This window comes from Emydura macquarii, unplaced genomic scaffold, assembly GCF_026122565.2.
Source record: "Emydura macquarii macquarii isolate MOO-44397 ecotype Brisbane River unplaced genomic scaffold, CSIRO-AGI_Emac_v2 contig_306, whole genome shotgun sequence".
NCBI classification, from domain to species: domain Eukaryota; kingdom Metazoa; phylum Chordata; order Testudines; family Chelidae; genus Emydura; species Emydura macquarii.
In genome coordinates, this window is record NW_027130443.1 from 5,330,393 (window position 1) to 5,349,777 (window position 19,385).

Sequence of the window (19,385 nt, forward strand, 5' to 3'; positions counted from 1 at the left end):
TGTAAACTGAGCATGTGTGATCTGGTGTCACTGAGAGATCCTAAACATGGGACTTCACAAAGCCATTTTTAGAGAGTTATTTTTCTGGAGGAAAACCACATTTGAAGTGCCTGATTCTCCTCTCACTTGTGCAGCTGTAGCTCACTTCTGATTTCCACATTTGTAAGTGAGATGAAAATCAGACCCCACGGCTCATATTTCCATACTGAGCTGCATTGCCAAGGAGGGTTGTATCTGTGTCAAGGGCAGTTACTAGTAATATCCCTAGCTCTTATCATCTGTAGATTTTAAGCACTTCACAAAGAGGTCCATATCCCGAGGGGGAAACTGAGGCACAGATTGATGATGTGAGCTGGCCATGATCACCCAGCAGGTCAGTGGTGGAGCTGAAAAGAGAACCTAAGTCTCCTGAGATTCAATCAGTGATCTAGCTACTAGGAAACACTGTCTCCTTATTCTGCACAACCATTGTTAAACTGAATTAATTTGATACAAATGCAACTGTCTTATCCGTCACAACGAGTAGCCCATTGATAAACAGAGCAGGGCAAGTCAAAGAATAAATGCCATGGTGGTGAGATTATTCATCTATGGTTTCCTGGAGAAAGTGGCGGAAGTCCGGCCACCTTGGACTTTTAAAACAAGACCAAACGCAATAGCGGACATACTGTAAATTGTAATTCTGCTCCAGATGAGTGGGACTAGATTATCTGGGATTTAACAGCCCTGGTTAAAGCTGGGTCTAGGACTCAGGTTGGCGGGTCATAACCATGGCTCAGCCATGGACCTACTCTTTGACCTTAGACAAATCACTTCCTCCCGCTATTTATTTCCCCTCCCACCCGTTTTCCGTCTCGTCTGTTTTGATTGTAAACTCTTTGTAGAAGGGACTTACTACGGGTCTATTCAGCGCCCGGTATGATGGGGCCCTGATCTTGAATGGAGTTTCTAGGTGCTACTGTAAACATAAGGTATTGTCTCTCTCTGTTTAGAGGGTTAGTGGTTACAGATTGTTGTAATTAGCCATAAATCCAGTCTCTCTGTTCAGTCCATGATTTTTAGTGTCTAGCGGAGTTATGAATTTAAGCTCCCAGGCTCATTTTTTGGAGGTGTTGTGCAGGTTCCCTTTGAGGACGAGGACTGAGAGGTGGGATATGTAGAGTGTTCGCTTTGTGAAACGCATTCCTCCAGGAATGATCTGGTAGTTTTGTCTTTTTTCATTTTTCTGTGTGAGTTCATTCAATAGCCTAGCAATGGTCTCATTTCACCCACATAGTTGTTATTGGGGCAGTTAGTGCATTGGCTGTGGTACACCACCTGTTGTGATACTTCCCGTATGGCAAATAGAAAAATGCAATGGGAAATCTTTTGTGCAGATATTTTTGTGTGCCTCTCTCCTCAACGAGCACTTATTAGGGGACTGCATGTTTCTATGGATCATCGGTTTGAATCAGCCCAGACTGAACATTGTTCCCCTCTAATAGATGTGTGGTGGCATTTATGAGATGAGTTTGGTGGGTCTCAGTTCCAAGCTCACTGCTAGGCTGTGCGCTAATGGGCAGGCTCAGAAGAGAGTCAGAGAAGTGCAAGGGGGATGGAGAGTGAACTGCCCCCACTGGTCCCCTAAAGGAGGTCCCGTCCCCCCTATATCGTGCATGAGGCGTGTCGACAGGGTGGTGACTGCGGGAGACCTTCCTTCAGCAGGGATCCCAAGCCGTTGCCTTTCACCGCCACTAAATCCACACTGTTTTTTAAAGCTGATGTTTATGGCTGTACACAAATTATTGGCAGAGATGCAAATTTAGCTCATTAAATAATTTGCATATCATGTCACCCCAGTGGAGCTGCACCAACCGTGCCAGCAGGAGCATGTGGTTTAATACCAGGAGGGGGTGACCCTAAACCTGAGCAGCTGAGCCTGCCGCAGGCAGGTGGGGGGCCAGGGAGCAGGGAATCCTCTCCAGCCAGCCCATGGGGTGGGCGCAGAGCAGCTCCAAGGAGGGGTGGATCCATCAGCCTGCCCCTATGCACTGGGCGCTCGCCACATCTGCCCACGTGCAACAGCACCATTGACAAGGGGCCAGGAGCTGCTTGTAAGGACAGAAAACGGCCTCGCGACAGCCTGTGTCCAAACCTTTCCCCTCTTCCCTGGAGCTGCTGTGGCCTCTGTGGGGCTTGAACACTGAACTCTCAGGGCAATCACCCCAACACACACTTAATCAATCAAAGGCAAGAACTGTGAGGACTGGCAGGCAGAGTAATTAGTGGCTGTGCCGCTGCAGGGTGAAATACTAGTTTTGCCCTTTGAAGCGGAAATTAGCTAGAAAGCGTCTGTTCTGGGACTAGCAGTTGCTCTTCTTTTGGAGAGCAGGTTGGCGGCTGTTTGGTAAATGTCAGTGCTAATGACGCAGAGGCAGCGCTGAGCCAGGTGTGGTGCCGGCAAATGCTGTATACACAGAGCTCTGCCCCACTCCCCCTCAATTCTGACTACAGCCCCCCCTGCTATTCCACAGCTGGAGCTCCCCATCCAGTTCTGCCACTCGCAGTGTTTCCCAACCAGGGGCACGCGTTCCCCTGGGAGCACACAGAGGTCTCCCAGAGGGTGCATCATCTCAGCTAGGTATTTGGCTAGTTTTACAACAGGCTACCCAAAAAGCACTAGCGAAGTCAGCACAAACTAAAATTTCATGCAGACAATGACTTGTTTATACCGCCTTATATACTATACACTGAAATGTAAGTACGGTATTTATAGTCCAGTTGATTTATAATGCTATGGTAAAAATGAGACAGTCAGCAACTGTTCAGCAATAGTGCACGGTGACGCTTTGGTATTTTTATGTCTGATTTTGTAAGCAAGCCGTTTTTAAGTGAGATGAAACTTGGCGTAAGCAAGACAAATCAGCCTCCTGAAAGGGGTACAGTCATCTGGAAAAGTTAAGAGCCACTAGTCTATAGTACTTATGATAATGATCCTGTTCCCCACAGTTTGCATCCGTGATACGAGTCAAGTGACTAATTCTCAGCAAATAATGTGTTCAGTGAATTTTGCGCAGTTAGGCGACCAGTCTGCAGTTTTCTCAAATGAACTCATCATTGCAAGCTATTTAGTGAGTGATACCAAGTGCCTGATATGGTAACACAGGATCAGCAGGGTACAGTGAAGTGCTGGCTACGCTCTTGCCCCGCACCTCCCATGTCAGCAGCAAGGGACCCAAAATCCAAACAGCTCCACTATTGCTGGAACTGCAGTAGCGCGCAGCGGCTCCAGCGAAGGTCCTGACCCCCATGTGAGATGCACTGTGTTTTAGAGCTAGTTGGAAATTTTCCAATGGACCTTCTTCTGTTGGTAAAGGCTGACTTTTTGAAAGCCAAATGTTTCACGGAAATGTGTCAATTTTGATGACATTTCATTTTGGGGAAATTTGGGGAAATTTCATTTTGAGAAGGTTGAGCGGAAAAAATGGAGACATTGTAGAATTTCCTGCAAAATGGAAAATCAAGGGGCATGTCTACGATGACAGCGGCAAAGTCACTGTCATCAGATCGACCTTTCTGGATCGATTGAGCGGTCGGTGAAGACCCGCTCAATCGATCCAGAAGTCGATGCTGTAAAACCACCCCGTCAAGTTGCATAGCACTGCGTCGATGGGAACATGGTTCCCATCGGCACAGTGCAGTGAAGACGCCGCACAGAAGGGAAGCACAGCAGTCGACGGAAGTTATGCAAGCTACTCTGCGTAGCTTGCGTAACTCCCGTCGACTGCCGCCGAATTGCTAGGTAAGTGTAGACCAGGGCAAATTCCCACCCGGCTCTAATGTGGACATAGTGGGACAGATCATCTAGTCCAGTATCCTGTGTTCCTTCTGATAGTGGCCGGTGCCAGATGCTTCAGAGGGAGTGAACAGAACAGGACAGTTATTGAGTGATCCATTGTCTTTATCCAGGCCCAGCTTCTAGCACTCAAAAGTTTAGGGACACCCAGAGTCTGTTCCTGACCAACTTGGCTAATAGCCATAATAGCAATATCTTCCGTGAACTTACCTGTAAGAACATACTGGACAATGCTGCCACCTATCATGATTTTATCGCAATCTCATGCTATTTGGCCTTTTACTTAAAGCCCCAGTTTCTGGAGTCCTGTGGTTAAGTGAGAATCCTAGCATTTAGTTTTTAAAAAGTAAGTTTCTAGCCCTCCAGATTGTTGGACTTGAAACCATGACCCCATAAAGGTTAAAAAACAAACAAAACAGAAGGGGCCCAAATCTATTATTTTTAAAATCTCATGATTTTAAGCCAATCGCATGATATTTGAATGCTTGGGGTGGTAATACTGCATGAGGGCCACTCCCTTGGTCAGCACAGCAGGGACTCAGCCAGGGACCTCCAGACCTAAAAGAGCCAAGCAGCTAAAACAATGGGGTGTAACGATTCATATCCTATGTGGAGTGGCTCAGAGAAAGACCTGTAGTGCATATGCCAGGCGGTTACATATACACATAGAACCATACAGTCCCCATCCCAAAGAACTTACATTCTAAAGAGACAAGAGAAGTAATAATATCCCTGTTTTATATAGATGTGAAGGGATAGTGGCGTGTTATAAGCATCCTGTGGTAAAGCTGGAAATTGAACCCAAAGCACTGACATCTCAGTCCACAAGACCATCCTCTCTCCACATACTTAGACTGTCCCCTATTTGTAAGGCTGGAGTTAACATTACCCATCCCAACAGGCAAGGCAGTTCTGCACCCCACTCTTCCTGGGCTCCCAGCCACCTTCTTCCAAACATTCACTTAAGATTTGTCTACCCAGGGAAATTGACCGGAACAGCTACTGTAGAATAAGATATTCAGCAATAGCTATTGTAGAATAGCTTCCCATGGGGACAGTGTGTTCCAGAATAAAAGTGATTTTATTCCAAAAAATTAACCCAATTAGTCAGCACAAATTATTCCAGAATAAAGGGGCTTTTGTTCTGGAATAGGGCATCCACACAGGAAGCTACTCTGGAACAGCTTGTTCTGCAGTAGCTATTTCAGTCCATTTCCCCCTGTAGACAACCTTTAAGATCCTTGCCCAATGACCTCTCTCCGGTCCCCACCGTTTCCAGAATGCAGCGTTTTGGGGAATTCAGCAGCCTCAGAAGGTGCCAGTTGGCCGACCAAGAAGCCCCACGTTTGTGAGAGCTAGGCTTTGTTCCAGCGGAGGTTGTGCAAATGTGACAAATCTCTCCCACTCCCATTTCCACCATGCGGTGAGATACCAGGCGAGTGGTTCACTCAGCTCCTTCCAGACAGAGGACGCCCAGACAGCCCCTGGCAGACAAAGCCTGCCTGGGAAAGCAGCTGCGAGGGATGAGAAATATGAAAAAGCTCCATCAGCGTGGGGTTTAGGTAGCCGCTGTAAATAGATCTGACTAGCGTCACTATTGATTTTTCCTGCATGGAGCTGTAATTAGATTGAATAGGGAAAAGGCAAGTTAAGCTGCATCAGCAGAAAATAAACAAATAAAATAAGGAACCAGGGAGGTTCTTTACTGATCCGCTTCACGGCAGCATCTCTACTGCCTGGGTCCATGCCTTTCTGCACAATAAGGTTGGAAAGTGCCTACACTGTTCAAATCCCAAGAAGGCAGCGTCGTGCTATCCCACTAGGCCCAGGCGATGCAGGCAGGGGAGCACGAGTCTATCCCTGGCTCTGCTACGCGCTCACAGGGTGACCTTAGGTAAATCACTGTGCCACCCTGTGCCTCAGTTTCCCCAGCTGTAAAATGGGGATAATGATACCGCCCTCCCTTGTAAAGTGTTTTGAGCTCTATGGGTGAAAAGTGCTAGATCAGAGCTAAGAATTAAAGCCCAGCCTTAGAGACTAGAGTCTGGACATTTTCTGACACACCATTAGCCAGGATTTGGCCTAATTCAGGTTGTCACTATTATGGCCTCTCAGTTCTGTATGGGTTGGAAGCAGGATTTGAACCAGGGATCTTCAATGAGAGAAAGAAGGCCGCCCGGTTAAAACAATGGACTAAAAAGCCCCTGCAAATCTCTGCTCAAATCTCAGCTGGGTCACAGGCCTGCCGTGTCTTTCAGGAAGTCTTTTCATCTCCTGCTGCCTCAATTGCCCAGCTGTAAAATGGGGATAACAACCCCTCCTTTGCCTATTTAGACTGTGAGCTGTAGGGTCTGGCTATACTGTAGCGGGACATGCATCTCCCAGCCCGAATAGACAGACTGGTGTTAGCAGGGCCCGAGGTAGTGCACTAAAAATGGCTGTGCGGACGTTACCGCTCAGGTTCTCAGGCCCTTGCAAGCCCAAGCTCCAACCCGAACCACAAAGTCCACCCTGCTATTGTTAGCGTGCTAGCTCGAGCCCTGCTAACACTAGTCATCCGTGCTGGGGGCTTGCTTCCAGCTGCAATGTAGACACACCCCTAGGGGCAGGGACTCTCCTGATATGTGTGCGCAGCGCCCAGCACAGTGGGGCCCCGATCTCAGCTAGGATCTATAGCTGCCATCACAATGCAAAGATGAATGATTTAATATTTAGTATCTCTACGGTACTGTTAATCCCCTGGGTTGTTGAAAGGGCCAGCTACCGTGTGGCTAATGCTCATGATCTTATCCCGCGTGTCACAATATTTGGTCTCTTTTTCTTTTTTTTTTTTTTTTTGGTAAAATTCCAGGTCTCGGTTTAGGTGAGAATCGCAGCTTTCATTCTTTTTAAAAGGACGTTTCTGGCCCTAACAGTTGCCTGAAAACATAACCCAAGCATAACCTAAGGGCTCCACCGCCCGAATATAAATAAAATGAACCCCATTTTTTCTGAATCTCATGGTATTTAAGCTGATCTCATGATTATTTGAGGCCTGCCTCAGGATTTTTGAATGTTTGGGGGTTGGAAATACCACACCTGGGAAGCACTGCTGTCCTCATAGTAGAGCCTTATCCTGAGAGTCTCCAGGATTAAGGATTCTTCGAGGCTGTTTTGAGCCTGTGGGTTCGTGAACTGGCCTCATACAACCATAGCAGGTCAGCCATCTTTATTCAACTGTCTGTCCTTCATTCTTGCCACTCTAGGCCAGGTCTGTCTCTCCATGAGACTCCCTCCATGGCTCAAGTTCAGTTAAGATGAAGAGGAGGCGAGATGCCCGTGCTGCTTCCCCAGTGATGGGTCCTCCCCCAGGGCCCATTTTCAAAAAAGTCTCCAGAGGTGATCCCGGCAACTACAGGCTGGTAAACCTAACTTCAGTACCAGGCAAATTAGTTGAAACTGTAGTAAAGAACAGAATGATCAGACACACAAATACGATATGTCTTTGGCACAGGGAAATCATGCCTCACCAATCTATGAGAATTCTTTTGAGGGTGTCAACAAGCATGTGGACAAGGGTGATCCAGTGGATATAATGTACTTGCACTTTCAGAAAGTCTTTGATGAGGTCCCTCATCAAAGCCTCATAAGTAGTCATGGGATAAGAGGGAAGGTCCTCTCATGGATCAGTAACTCGTTAAAAGATAGGAAACAAAGGGTAGGAATAAATGGTGAGTTTTCAGAATGCAGAGAGGCAAATAGTGGCGTTCCCCCAAGGATCTGAATTGGGACCAGTGCTGTTCAATGTATTCATAAATGATCTCGAAAGATGGGTGAATAGGGAGGTGGCAAAATTTGCAGACAATACAAATGTACTCAATATAGTTAAGTCCAAAGCTGACTGCGAAGAGTTACAAAGGAGTCACTGGATGGATGAAATTCAATTAATTCAATTCAGATGAAATTCAATGTTGATAAGGGCAAACTAATGCACATTGGAAAACATAATCCCAGCTGTACCTACAAAATGATCGGGTCTAAAATTAGCTGTTACCAGTGAAGAAAGGTCTTGGAGTCATCATGGATAGTTCTCTGACGACATCCCCTCAATGTGCAACAGCAGTCAAAAAAGCCAACTGAATCTTAGGAACCATTAGGAAAGGGATAGATAATAAAACAGAAAATGTCACAATGCCAGTATATAAGTCCATGATACACCCACACCTTCAATACTATGTGCAGTTCTGGCCACCCCATCTCGAAAAAGATATATTAGAATTGGAAAAGATATAAAGAAGGGCAACAAAAATGATTGAGGTTATGGAACAGCTTCCGTATGAGGAGAGATTAAAAATGGGATGGTTCATCTTAGAAAAGAGACGACTGAGGCGGGATATGATAGAGGGCTATAAAATCATGACTGATATGGAGAAAGTGAATAAGGAAGTGTTATTTACACAAGAACCAGGGGTCACCCAATGAAATTAATAGGCAGCGGGTTTAAAGCTAACACAAGTAAGTACTTCTTCACACAACGCGCAACCTGTGGAATTCATTGCCAGTGGATGTTGTGAAGGCTACAAGTATAAATGAGTTCAAAAAAGAATGAGATAACTTCCTGAAGAATAGGTCCACTGCTGGCTATTAGCCAAGATGGTCAGGGATGCAACCCCATGCTTTGGGTGTCCCTAAACCTCTGACTGCCAGATGTTGGGACTGGATAACAGGAGATGGATCACTCAGTAAATTGCCCTGTTCTGTTCATTCCCTCTGAAGCATCTGGCATTGGTCACTGTCACAGACAGGATACTAGGCCAGCTGGACCACTGCTCTGCCCCAGTATGGCCGTTCTTTTGTTCTTACAGAGAGGAGAAATGACTAGCCCAAGGCCATGCAGTCAGAAAAGTATTGGCACCAGAATGAGAACCCAACTCTATTTGCTGCATAGGCTTCTGCCTAACCCGCTCTCATCCTAAGCATATCACTTCTTCTATCATGTATGATAACAAATATATTCAGAAGCAATACTAATGCTACGTTTTGTTTTCAATAGCAGTCTTGTTTGCTAGCCAACCAATAGAATGCTGCATTTGAGGTCTCCGTGTTCCAACAGCAGAATAAGTCATGCATCATTGCATATTGCTATGCTTATTAATAATTACTCTCAATAATTGTGTTTAAACTTTTTAGAAACAAATGCCGAGTTTAAAAACTTGAAACACTGAATAACAGAGACTGTCTATGCTTATCCAATACAGCTTGTCTAGAGGATAATCAATACATGGGAAACATAATAGGACAAATTCACCAACGGGGGTTATCCCAGTAGCTTCACTGGAATTACACCCAGGGTTAATATGGTCTATTATCTACCTCTGGGAGAGCACACCGACCTCATACACACCACACACGACTTCCCATGCAGAGCTCCGTAAACCACGGAGCTAATGTAGACTGATCACATGTTGCAAGAAGCTGGAGATGTATGCCGCATACCACACACAGCAGGAGACAAGAGCTCCAATAGGCAGCTCAGATTTTCAAAAGCTACTGGTCATTTTGGGTGCCCAGCTTGATGCACTTTAGGCAGACCTGAGCAGCTGCCTTCTGAAAACCAGACCCCTAGAAGGTGCTGCATACCGGGCTCTGAAAAATCACTGGTCACTTTTGAAAATCTAGGCCCTGCCATGTACAGTCAGTGGCAGAAAGTATTTGAAGACAAAAGATATGGGAGGTTCTGCAGCTCTCACATAGAGGTCAAAGAGCAAAGAGATACTGCAGACTTATTGCACTCAGGAGGTCAGACTAGAACATGATCAGGTCCCTTCTGAGCTTAAAATCTATGACTCTATAGCCCAGACAATGGCGAGCAGGAGATATGACAATTACGCCATCCCTAGCAAGAGGGTAGAGCTATACCACACACCAACAGAAGGAGAAGATGCTGCATCTACACAGTGGTCACTAACAGAAAGTCAGCATTTGCCATGCGAGTTAATTCTTTCTCTGAGCACAGAGAAGATGTTACATTAGCCCAGAGGTTGCAGAGTAGTAACTGTCGGTAGCCGGTGACCATTCTATTACAGATAGCAAGAGGCAATAAACAGGCTCGACACACCTGTTATGTCTTTGCTTTCTCCACAATGTTAACACTTCCTGTACACTCCAGTACCACGTACAGCAAGAAACAGGAGCGATTCACTTGCACTGCACCAAGTCCTTTGTATACACTGGTTTGACCTGATGCACACCTTTGCCTCTAGCTCTCGACTGCAACATCGTTGAGAGTGAGTGGAGGATGGGACAAATGAGTGCCTTGGAGCAAACGGGGAGGTGGTAGGGGAGTGGAGGTGGAGGAGGGAATTTTGTCATAAAAAACACATCGCTCACTGTTCCGATTGTGCACGTCTGCGGGGGTTTTTTTTTTTTTGTTTGCTTGCTCTGTTTTGGTTTGTTTCTTTTTTTAAAATTGGTGTCTGGTAAAAAAAAGTCAAATTTTCTATAAAAGGTTCCTTTTGTTTGTTTGTTTTGCAAGCATCTGATGGTCATAGGGTAGGTTTTTCCACTACAACATTCATCTGCTGACTGTTTGACTGAGGTACCCTTATGGGACACAGGCTCCACCTGGTACCACGAAGGGTTAAAAGTATTTTTGTTGTATAGGATGTTTGTTTCCAACGAAGAAAGAGCATCTGGATTCAGGGCCATTTGCAAGGGCCAGGAAAATTATCTCGGTTAACCATTATTGCCAGAGAGAAAATGGGTTGAACTGAATATATTTGCATGGGCAAATCTGTTGTCTCCTGTAAACCATCTGTCCTAACTAGAGCTAAGCAAATATGGTGCACTCAGCCAATCAGGGGACAGAATCACTGCTACAAGGTTTACATGACCAATCACATCTCTCTGACACAAGTATTGAATTTATACAGGAACTGTTTGGGATCAGTCCATAGAGGTAAAAGATTGCCTAAAATTAATTGATTAATGAATAAATTTAAGGAAGTTACAACCTGCTTATGTCTTTTCCAGGCAGCAGGCAAAGAGGCTAAATTCGTTGGATAAATTATTTATAACAAGTGATTCACTCAACTCAAGACCTACCCAACTCTGGGTGGAAGCGGGGGACCTCATAACTTAGTTTTATACTGTTAGTTCAAGGTGCCTATAATTTCAAGAGGATTCTTACATGAAAGTGACCATAAAAAGCAATTCAGAAAAAGAAATGTGTTTTTCCAGTAATTAGAGGACCAGATTTGCAATTAAAATGTAATCTCGCTATTCCTCATGTTAAAGGCCAGGGTTTGAACGGGCCTGCAATTCCGTTTAAACTAGAAACAAGAAGCACGTTTTTAACAGGAAAGGTAATTAACCATCGGAACAAATTACCCAGGGTTGTGATGGATTCTCCATCATCCGCAGTCTTTAAATCAAGACTGGATATATTTTTTAAGATAGTCTCTGGCTCAGTCACAAGCTATTGACCTCAATGCAGGAATTACTGGGTGACATTCGCTGGCCTGTGCTATGCAAGAGATTAGACTAGATGATCACAGTGGTTCCTTCCGGCATTCAAATCTATTCGTTTTGCTCTCACAATGAGCTACGTGCCCAAACTGTAGGCTGGCGAGCTCTAACGATGTATGCCTGATATGCACAGTAAAATTTTCAAAAGCATCTAAGTGACTTAGGAACCTAAATCCCATTGACTTTCATTGAAATGTGGTCCTAAGTCACTGCAAAAAAAAGGAGGGGTTTTACATTGAGATAGCTATCGCATTGTTGACAAGGCACAGGTAGTTTGTAACCTTGACATAGCTAAGAATGGCACTTAGCTCTTATTCAAATCTTTTCTCCCATAGATCTCAAAGCACTTTATCATTATCCCCATCAGGTTATCTGGAGTGGCTCATGAGCGAGATTATCAGCCTCAGGGCAGATTGTTGAGAAGCAGGGCACAAACCCCAAACTGGCTGTGAGTTCTATACTTCGATTTTACCAACCAAGTAACAAGCGTAGACTCCTTAACATGGAGTCACAGACAGTGCCCTTGGGCACTCTGATCTATCTTGCCACCCAGGCAAGCTCAACTCTGTGATAGATGGTCACGTTACACGAAAGATCTCAAAATAATCAGGTGTTCCCAGTCCCAAAGGACCACTCCATTACCCCAGGTCCATTTTCACCTTAGATCTTACACCAAAGACAACACTTGTATCCAATCCAATAGTCAACTAACTAAGGATTTATTAACAAGGAAAAAGAAATGAGTTATTTACAAAGTTAAAGGCGGTAAGCAAACACACACAAATGTGTTACAGTCAGGTTTCAAAAGGTAATAGCAACGTCTATAATATGCAGATTTTGTATATCCTTTAGGGCCAATCCAGGTGAAACAGCTTAGAAATGCATGTGCTTAGAAATCCCCGCCCCCCAGAGTCCAAGCAGAAAAGGAATAATAAGTTCTCCTTAACAGGCATTTTTATTCCCTTCCCCCCCATGTTCAAGCATTGTAATGAGACAAGGGCTTGGGCATGTACTCTCTTCAGGGCTCTGTGGGAAGCAATCAACAAAGTTTCTGTTCCACAATGGCCCATTTGGCTCCAATAAACCTTCCTGTTCGGCAGGAGATAACACCTTATGTACACATCCAGCATTGGGTGAAGTTTTTTTCCCTGTTTGGTGAGTCACATAACTTCAGAACAAATATTTTACAGTTACAGAACAAGCAATTAAGTATTACCTTATAGCATGGGTTATAGAGGTTATACACGAGATTAATGCATGCAGCAACTTACAAGTCTTTCATAAAGTCTAAACACTAGATAACTCCAATACACAATGCTAACACACAGGCGAGACAGACTGATTTCCAGCTAGGCATTGATCAGTGAGGCCCAGGGGCCTTGGCATACGCTGCCAGCATTACAATCAATGTGTGTCATGGTCACACTAGAGTTTACAATCATGTTAGTTAGCACATGTGAAAATATGACTAGAAATTCAGGTGTAGATGAACTCTAATAGAGTTCCCTGACATACGATCCTAGCCAAAATATTGGGACAAATTCCCAGTGTCCTCAGAAAGTGCTATTCTACCGACATTATAGCTCTCATGAACTAACCCTATAAAACTATTAAACAACAGGCAAGGAATGCTTTCACCTTTACCTTGTGTCAGTGGAAATGAAGATGAATTGTGCCCCTCATTGTGAATCACTGGCGAAAGTCGAGGAAACTATTTAGGAGTGTTAAATGGCAGGTGGGCAGAGCAAAGAGGTGAAAGTACCAGACTTGCAAGACCCATGATGAACGAGTTTGAAACAGCTTTGGAATCCTGGACACAAAATGGATCTTCGTGATTGGCTGTAGGGGATGGGATGTCATAGCTGTGAAACCCAATGAAATGCACCAGTCTAACTCGTATCCTGTTCCTCCTTATTTTTTTTGGTTTTTAAGGGGTTTCCATTTCTCAAGAGCAATAGGACACTACAGGCATTGCATTCCCAGGGGCCCTGCTGTCCTCTGAGACAGTCCGGCTCCTATAGAGTTTTTGAGCTCATAGACTCATAGATTTTTAAGGTCAGACGGGACCATCAGGATCATCTAGCCTGACCTCCGGCATATTGCAGGCCCCAGAACCTCACCCAGCCACTCCAGCTCAGACCCTTGCAAGTGGAACCACATGTAATCCTCAGGGGCTGATGGTATCTGTGGTCTGCTTGCCTAAGAGAAAGCGTCCATTAGCTGAGGACAAATATCCCACCAGGGAGATCTTCCAGATGAGAAGGTATTGGACTGTCTTTGAGCGTGTGTGATGTTGCTCTCACAGAGCTGATCCACAAAGAGCCCAGCACAGCTACAGAGGAAAAGCTCGCTATGTGATAGGCACCTGGGGCCAGATCTGCAGCCCCAGTAATTGGTCATAGCTCCGTTAACTTGCATCTTACACAAGTCGTGGATCCCGCCTGGAGACAGATGCCCGCCCTCCCGCTCAGGCTCCTAATCCTTTGAGCCCCAGCCCTCTCCTCGGCATTTCCCACAAGCTGGCTTAGGTGGTTCCCCACTCAGCGCCCAGGCTTCTGTGAATGCCTTTTTTAGGCTCCTCACTTTGCCCCTGCCTTGGAGCCCAGGTGCCTGACTCAGGTCTGTGGATTCCACCCGGCAACAGGGCCCCTAAACGTTGGACACCGCAGCTGAGTCTCGGTACGTCTACACTGCAAAACAAGACCCGCAGCAGTGAGGCTCAGAGCCTGGGTCTACAGACTCGGTCTCGGGAGGCTCATGCTACAGCACAGAAAATAGCCGTGTAGACGTTCCCGCTCAAGCTCTGAAACCTGGCGAAGAGGATGGATCTCAGCGCCTGAGCTCCAGTCCAAGTAGGAGCATCTTCACTACTATTTTTAGCCCCGTAGCACGAGTTTCCCCAGCCTCAGTCTGTGGCCCCGGGCTCTGAAACTCACCGCCACAGGGTTTGTTTGTAGTGTAGACACACTTTAGACACACCCCCTTGTGAGTCCCATCCTAAGGGCTATTTTAGAAATTGGGATTTAGGGCCGGTCTGCACTGTAAATGGACATCAGCATGGCTACGTCTGTGACGGGCATGAAAAGGCCACACCCCCCGAGGGTCGTAGCTTTGCTGACTTAATCCCTGTGGGCGATGCAGTGTTTTAAGTTATGCCACCTGCCCTCTGTTGACCTCACTACTGCCTCTCAGGGAGGTGGGAGAACCCCTCCTGTCGCTGTAATGAGTGTCTACACAGAAGCACCCTAGCTGTGCCGCTGTAGCATTGTAAGCATTGACATACTGTTAGGGTCCTAAATGACATAGGCACTTATGAAAATCCCAACCAATGTTAACATATATTGCAGAAAAATGTCAAGCCAAAACCACACATTTTGCCTCCACAAGTTTTTGTTTTTTCCCCCTTAAAAGAAATCATAGCAAAAGCTTTCCCCAAAGAGCAAAATTTGGGCATTTGTGCAAAATAAAATCCATATAGTTAGTTATTTCCTCAGCCCCCGCACAGAGTGCAGAAAGTTTAATGGGGCTTCCCATATTATTGAGATTATTTAATTATTATAGTCGTGAACCAGAACCCCACTGTGCCACGTGCTGCACAAACACAAAAACCCCTGTCCCAAAGAGCTCACAATCACTCCTCCCCTGCACACAACTTCCGTGTGTCCCCCACAGGGGAAAGCACATCCTGTGGTGACCTATTGCTCAGTGCTGAGACAGGGGGAGGACTTTTAACTACAGAACTTGGTTCTGTTGGGCAGAAATGTATCGATGGCGTGCTCAGAATGGGATTGAATCCAGCAGGAGAGAGCGAGACTACAGCAGCAAAGGCAGTTGGAGAAGCCTAGATTTCCTGGACCGTTGCACAGTCTGTTTCACAGACAGAAGTGAAATGAGGCAAACCACCTTCACAAACCACGCTGAGAGTTGAAGGATTGTTGCCTCATTTTGCTGAGAACCATTGGTGCCAGCCAGGAAACATGAGCAGCCATCACGGAAAGTCCGCTTGGAAAATTTCAGCTGTTTCCTGCTATTTCAAGTTGGCATCTGGGCTTAGGGACAGAGCCGTGGGTCTGTGGATCCGTTAGCTTATAGGGTTGTTGGTCAACAAAGACCAGCAGAAACCAATGGAGACCAACAGAAGGTTTCTAATAGAGTGTATGGGAACCTGCCCTATAGGGCTGTGAGCTAGGCAGGAGTTAAATGGATACTTCTCAGTATTAGCACCACTCACGATTTAGGAATTAGCAGGTCCCAAATTGCCAGAGGGCGAGGGGGGCAAAATCAAGCCATGAGTTTCCTCCTACTCCAGCCCTGGTACCGCAAGGAGATATTGGGATGGTCCATGACTTGCAAGTCTCCAAGGGCTTCCAAGTGGTCGCTTGCATGGCATGTCTCAGGCAGGTGGCACCTTTGGTCCCCTCTCAAGAGAAGGAGAGATGGAGAGGTGGCCGAGAGGGATGGGCAGAGAGTGAGTGGGCTCACGGAGTGAAGGGAGGAAGGAGTAAGAGAGGGCCAGGCTGTGAGAGAGGAGTGCTGGGTGCCATGGGCCTGCACCGATTAATGGCCATGTTCTTTCTTTTGAACGTCTAGCCTGCAAACGCAAAGAACAGGAGCAGCAGAAAGACAGGAACCTCCAGCCCAAGAAGCAGCGGCTGGTCTTCACGGACCTGCAGCGCCGCACCCTGATCGCGATCTTCAAGGAGAACAAGCGCCCCTCCAAGGAGATGCAGATGACCATCTCGCAGCAGCTGGGCCTGGAGCTCAACACCGTCAGCAACTTCTTCATGAACGCCCGCCGGCGGTGCATGAACCGCTGGCAGGAGGATGCGGGTGCCAACCCCGGGGTTCCCTCGTCTTCTACAAGCACTTTCTCCAAAGCATGATACCCCTTTTCTGTCCCTCCCCACCCCACAGCCACTCCCTCCTCATGACAAAGCCACCCCCCCCCCCCGAATCCCACGATGAGCCACGCCAACCCTGGCCTTCCAGTTGAGTGCTCGTGGGTGCTGCAGGGAAACCAACCCACCAAACTCATCGTGCGGAGATGCTGCGACTTGTCCTCTGGACCTCAGCTTAGTCCCGTGTCTCGCTGCCACAAACAAGCCCCGGACGACACTCGCTTCAAAGGGGAACCATTTGGAACAGGGCGGTTTCCTTCCTTTCAGGGCTCTGAAGAAACTCCCCCAGTGGAGTGGGCAACTCCCAGGCCATGTGGGGGACGGGGGTGAGGGAGCGTTATATCTGCAGTGCTCGTCGCACGGGACTCCAGGCCTCAGATTCCTCCCTCGTTTCCAGCCATTGAGGACGGAGCCGCCCCAGCCACTCCTGATTTTTGCAGTGGAGGAGACTGTGCCACCCACCACCCTCACCCCCGCCATGCTCACTCCCCCCCCCACGCTCTGCCGTGTTCACCGGGCTCGTCTTTCAATTGCACAGTACTGGCCTTTCCCCTTGTAAGATACAAGGTTTGAGGCCCGAGGGATGAGTTTCAGCCCTGAACTCTCCACATCTCCAGCATCTGAGCATGGGGGGATGGGAGGCATTTAGACCCAGTCTGTCAAAGGCCTGGAGCGCTGAAGTGCCTGACTCCCATTGATCTCGGAGACTGATATCAATGGGAGTTAGGAACCGAGGCACTTCCAAAAATCCCACTGGACACCTCCCTGCAGCTTTCGGCACCTATATAGGTTTAAAAATCTGGCCCTTAGACACCAGGTGGCAGGTGCCATGGCAACCTGAGAGATGATGCGCTGAGATGTACACTTCAGAGGCAACAGAGCACCCAAGGCTGGGGAGAGGGTAGGTGCTCTGCTCCCTTGAAAGTGTTATTGCTCACAAGGGGAGAGAGGCAGTGTTACCTAGCAGTGAGAGCATGGCAAACGGGCAGTAGGACTCCTGGGTTCTAATCCCAACTCTCCCACTGCCTTGCTGTATGGCTCTTGGGAGAGTCACTAATACCTCTGTTTGACTCCAACCCCTGGTTTGCAAATGCTTCCTTGGGGCGAGAGGCTTAAGGCTGAATGCTTGTGTAAAGTGCTTTCAAGTCCCTGAGACGGGAGGCGTGAGTGGAGAGCAAAGCCCTGGGGTGGTGATAACAGGATGGCGCTTATTGCATGCAGCCCGAACAGTAGCTCCCTCTGGGGGGGCCGGGTACGTCAGGATGAGACCTGCAGGCTGTGGGAAAGAGATCAGCCCCCATTCGTCCCTTCCTCCTGTACTTCGCAGACAATAGACCCTACACGGGGAGGGTTTACTTGATCTTCTGAGGAGCGTCCAAGAGCATCCGTTGTGGCCACCAGTCTTGACGCCAAGTGCACAAAAGAGATCCAAAAAAAAAAAAAAAAACCCAATAACCCAAGAGAAGATCCTTTTCTTCTAGGATTCCTTCCAAAGAAATTCCAAGCCCAAGGAAAACCATGGAGATGCTAACGTCCCTCCCCTGCTCAGCTTGCTTCTGGGAGATGGGCACCAGCACAGGAGGGTGCTAAGTTGAATTGCACTGTGTCACCTAGAGTTCAAGCAGGTCAAGAAGCACATTTTAGCTACATAAATCGGGTATAAAAATAATTGTTTGAAAAACCCAAGAGGAAAGACATCAACTGAAGGATCTGACCTTTCCTGGGAACTGGATCGGTGAGGCCAGTCTGGCTCAGCAATGATCTTCACTTTATTTCAGTTTCAATTTTGGTTTAAAAGCAAACCCAAACAAAGCCCTGTTTTGACTGCTTTGTGTCTCTCCGCCCCACCCCCAACACACACACTGTCACCCCTGCGCCCTCGCCCCTTTCCTTGTCTCTGTTAGCAAAGAAGGAAAACCAAAATCTTAAGGAAATTGACATTGGTGCATGGTGGAAAACCAAAAAAATATGGATCCGTTTGCAATATATATATGTGTGTGTGTGTATATATATATATATATATGTTTCATATGTGTTTGTGTGTATATATATATATATATATATATATACATATATATATATGGGGGAAATTGTAAAAGGAAAAAAAAACAACAGGAATTAAAACAAACAAACAAAAAAGCGCAACTAAAAAAACCCGGCAACTTATGAAAGACGACAGATTTTTTTTTTGTGCCAATTAACAACCTGCCTTAAAAGCAAAATCCTAGAGAGATGGTACTATCTTCAAAATTATTGTTTCCTCTGAGCTCTCCATGGTGACTCGTGCCATATACAAACCAATCACAAGGCAAGATGATTAAGATCAGCTATCAACCAACTACCCAGCCTCCCCTAGACCTCCTTACAAAACTCCAGTGCCTGGTTGGAGAGCAGAGGAGGTGTTGGAGGGGACCAGAAAGGGGGGGTGGGGAGAAAAGGGAGGCCGCTCGCCACGCTTGGGAAAATTTTTTTTAAAAGGGACAATATTGAATTGATGCGGGTAAAATAGTACCATCTTTGATCTAGCGCTATGGTTTCTTCTATTCACTTTACTTTGACAAATGATCTGTTGTGCAACAGTGAGGCACTTTGTTGAAAAAAACTAAAGAAGGGGAAAATATCTAGCTGTCAATACAGATATAGAAATATACACCAAAAATATAGAAAGAAAGAAAAAAAAAGAATTTAAGGAAAGAAAGAAAGAAAGAAATAGACGTACAAATCATTCCCATAGGTTATCGGGACTCCTTGTGACAGTCACACCAAAGCAATCATTGGGAAAGGTGAGGTTGGGACAAATCAAAAGGGGGGGGGAGAGAATTGGATCAATATGGTTATGACAAAATAACACATAACAATTTAATACTAGAAAGAGTGAGAAAGCGCAAGAGAGGGAGGGACGGATGGAAAATGGCAGGCGCCACATTGCGTTTTGCCAACAAAAAGTAAAAACTAATGGAAAAGCCAACAACGTTCCCTCCCCCCTGCTACTGAGACTCCCCTAATGTTGTTTCTTCTTGTCTTGTCGTGAAGTGGTGATGGTGATGGATTCCTGAACCCGATCTAGTAGTATTCAAGGGCTGAGAAGCCAAGAAGGGGCCTTGGTTTGGGAAGTGAAAAAAAAAAATAGAGTAAAGTTCCACAGG

The 19,385-nt window shown here is 46.4% G+C and overlaps 1 protein-coding gene across 1 annotated transcript in view; it reads left to right on the forward strand.

The window, feature by feature from the left end:
- Window positions 1-16,224, forward strand: part of ONECUT3 (one cut homeobox 3) — a 70,997-nt gene extending 54,773 nt beyond the window's left edge. The window contains exon 2 of the mRNA XM_067554252.1: window positions 15,932-16,224. Within this exon, the coding sequence (XP_067410353.1) occupies window positions 15,932-16,224 (293 nt within the window). The remainder of the gene's footprint in view (window positions 1-15,931) is intronic.
- The last annotated feature ends 3,161 nt before the right edge of the window (window positions 16,225-19,385 follow it).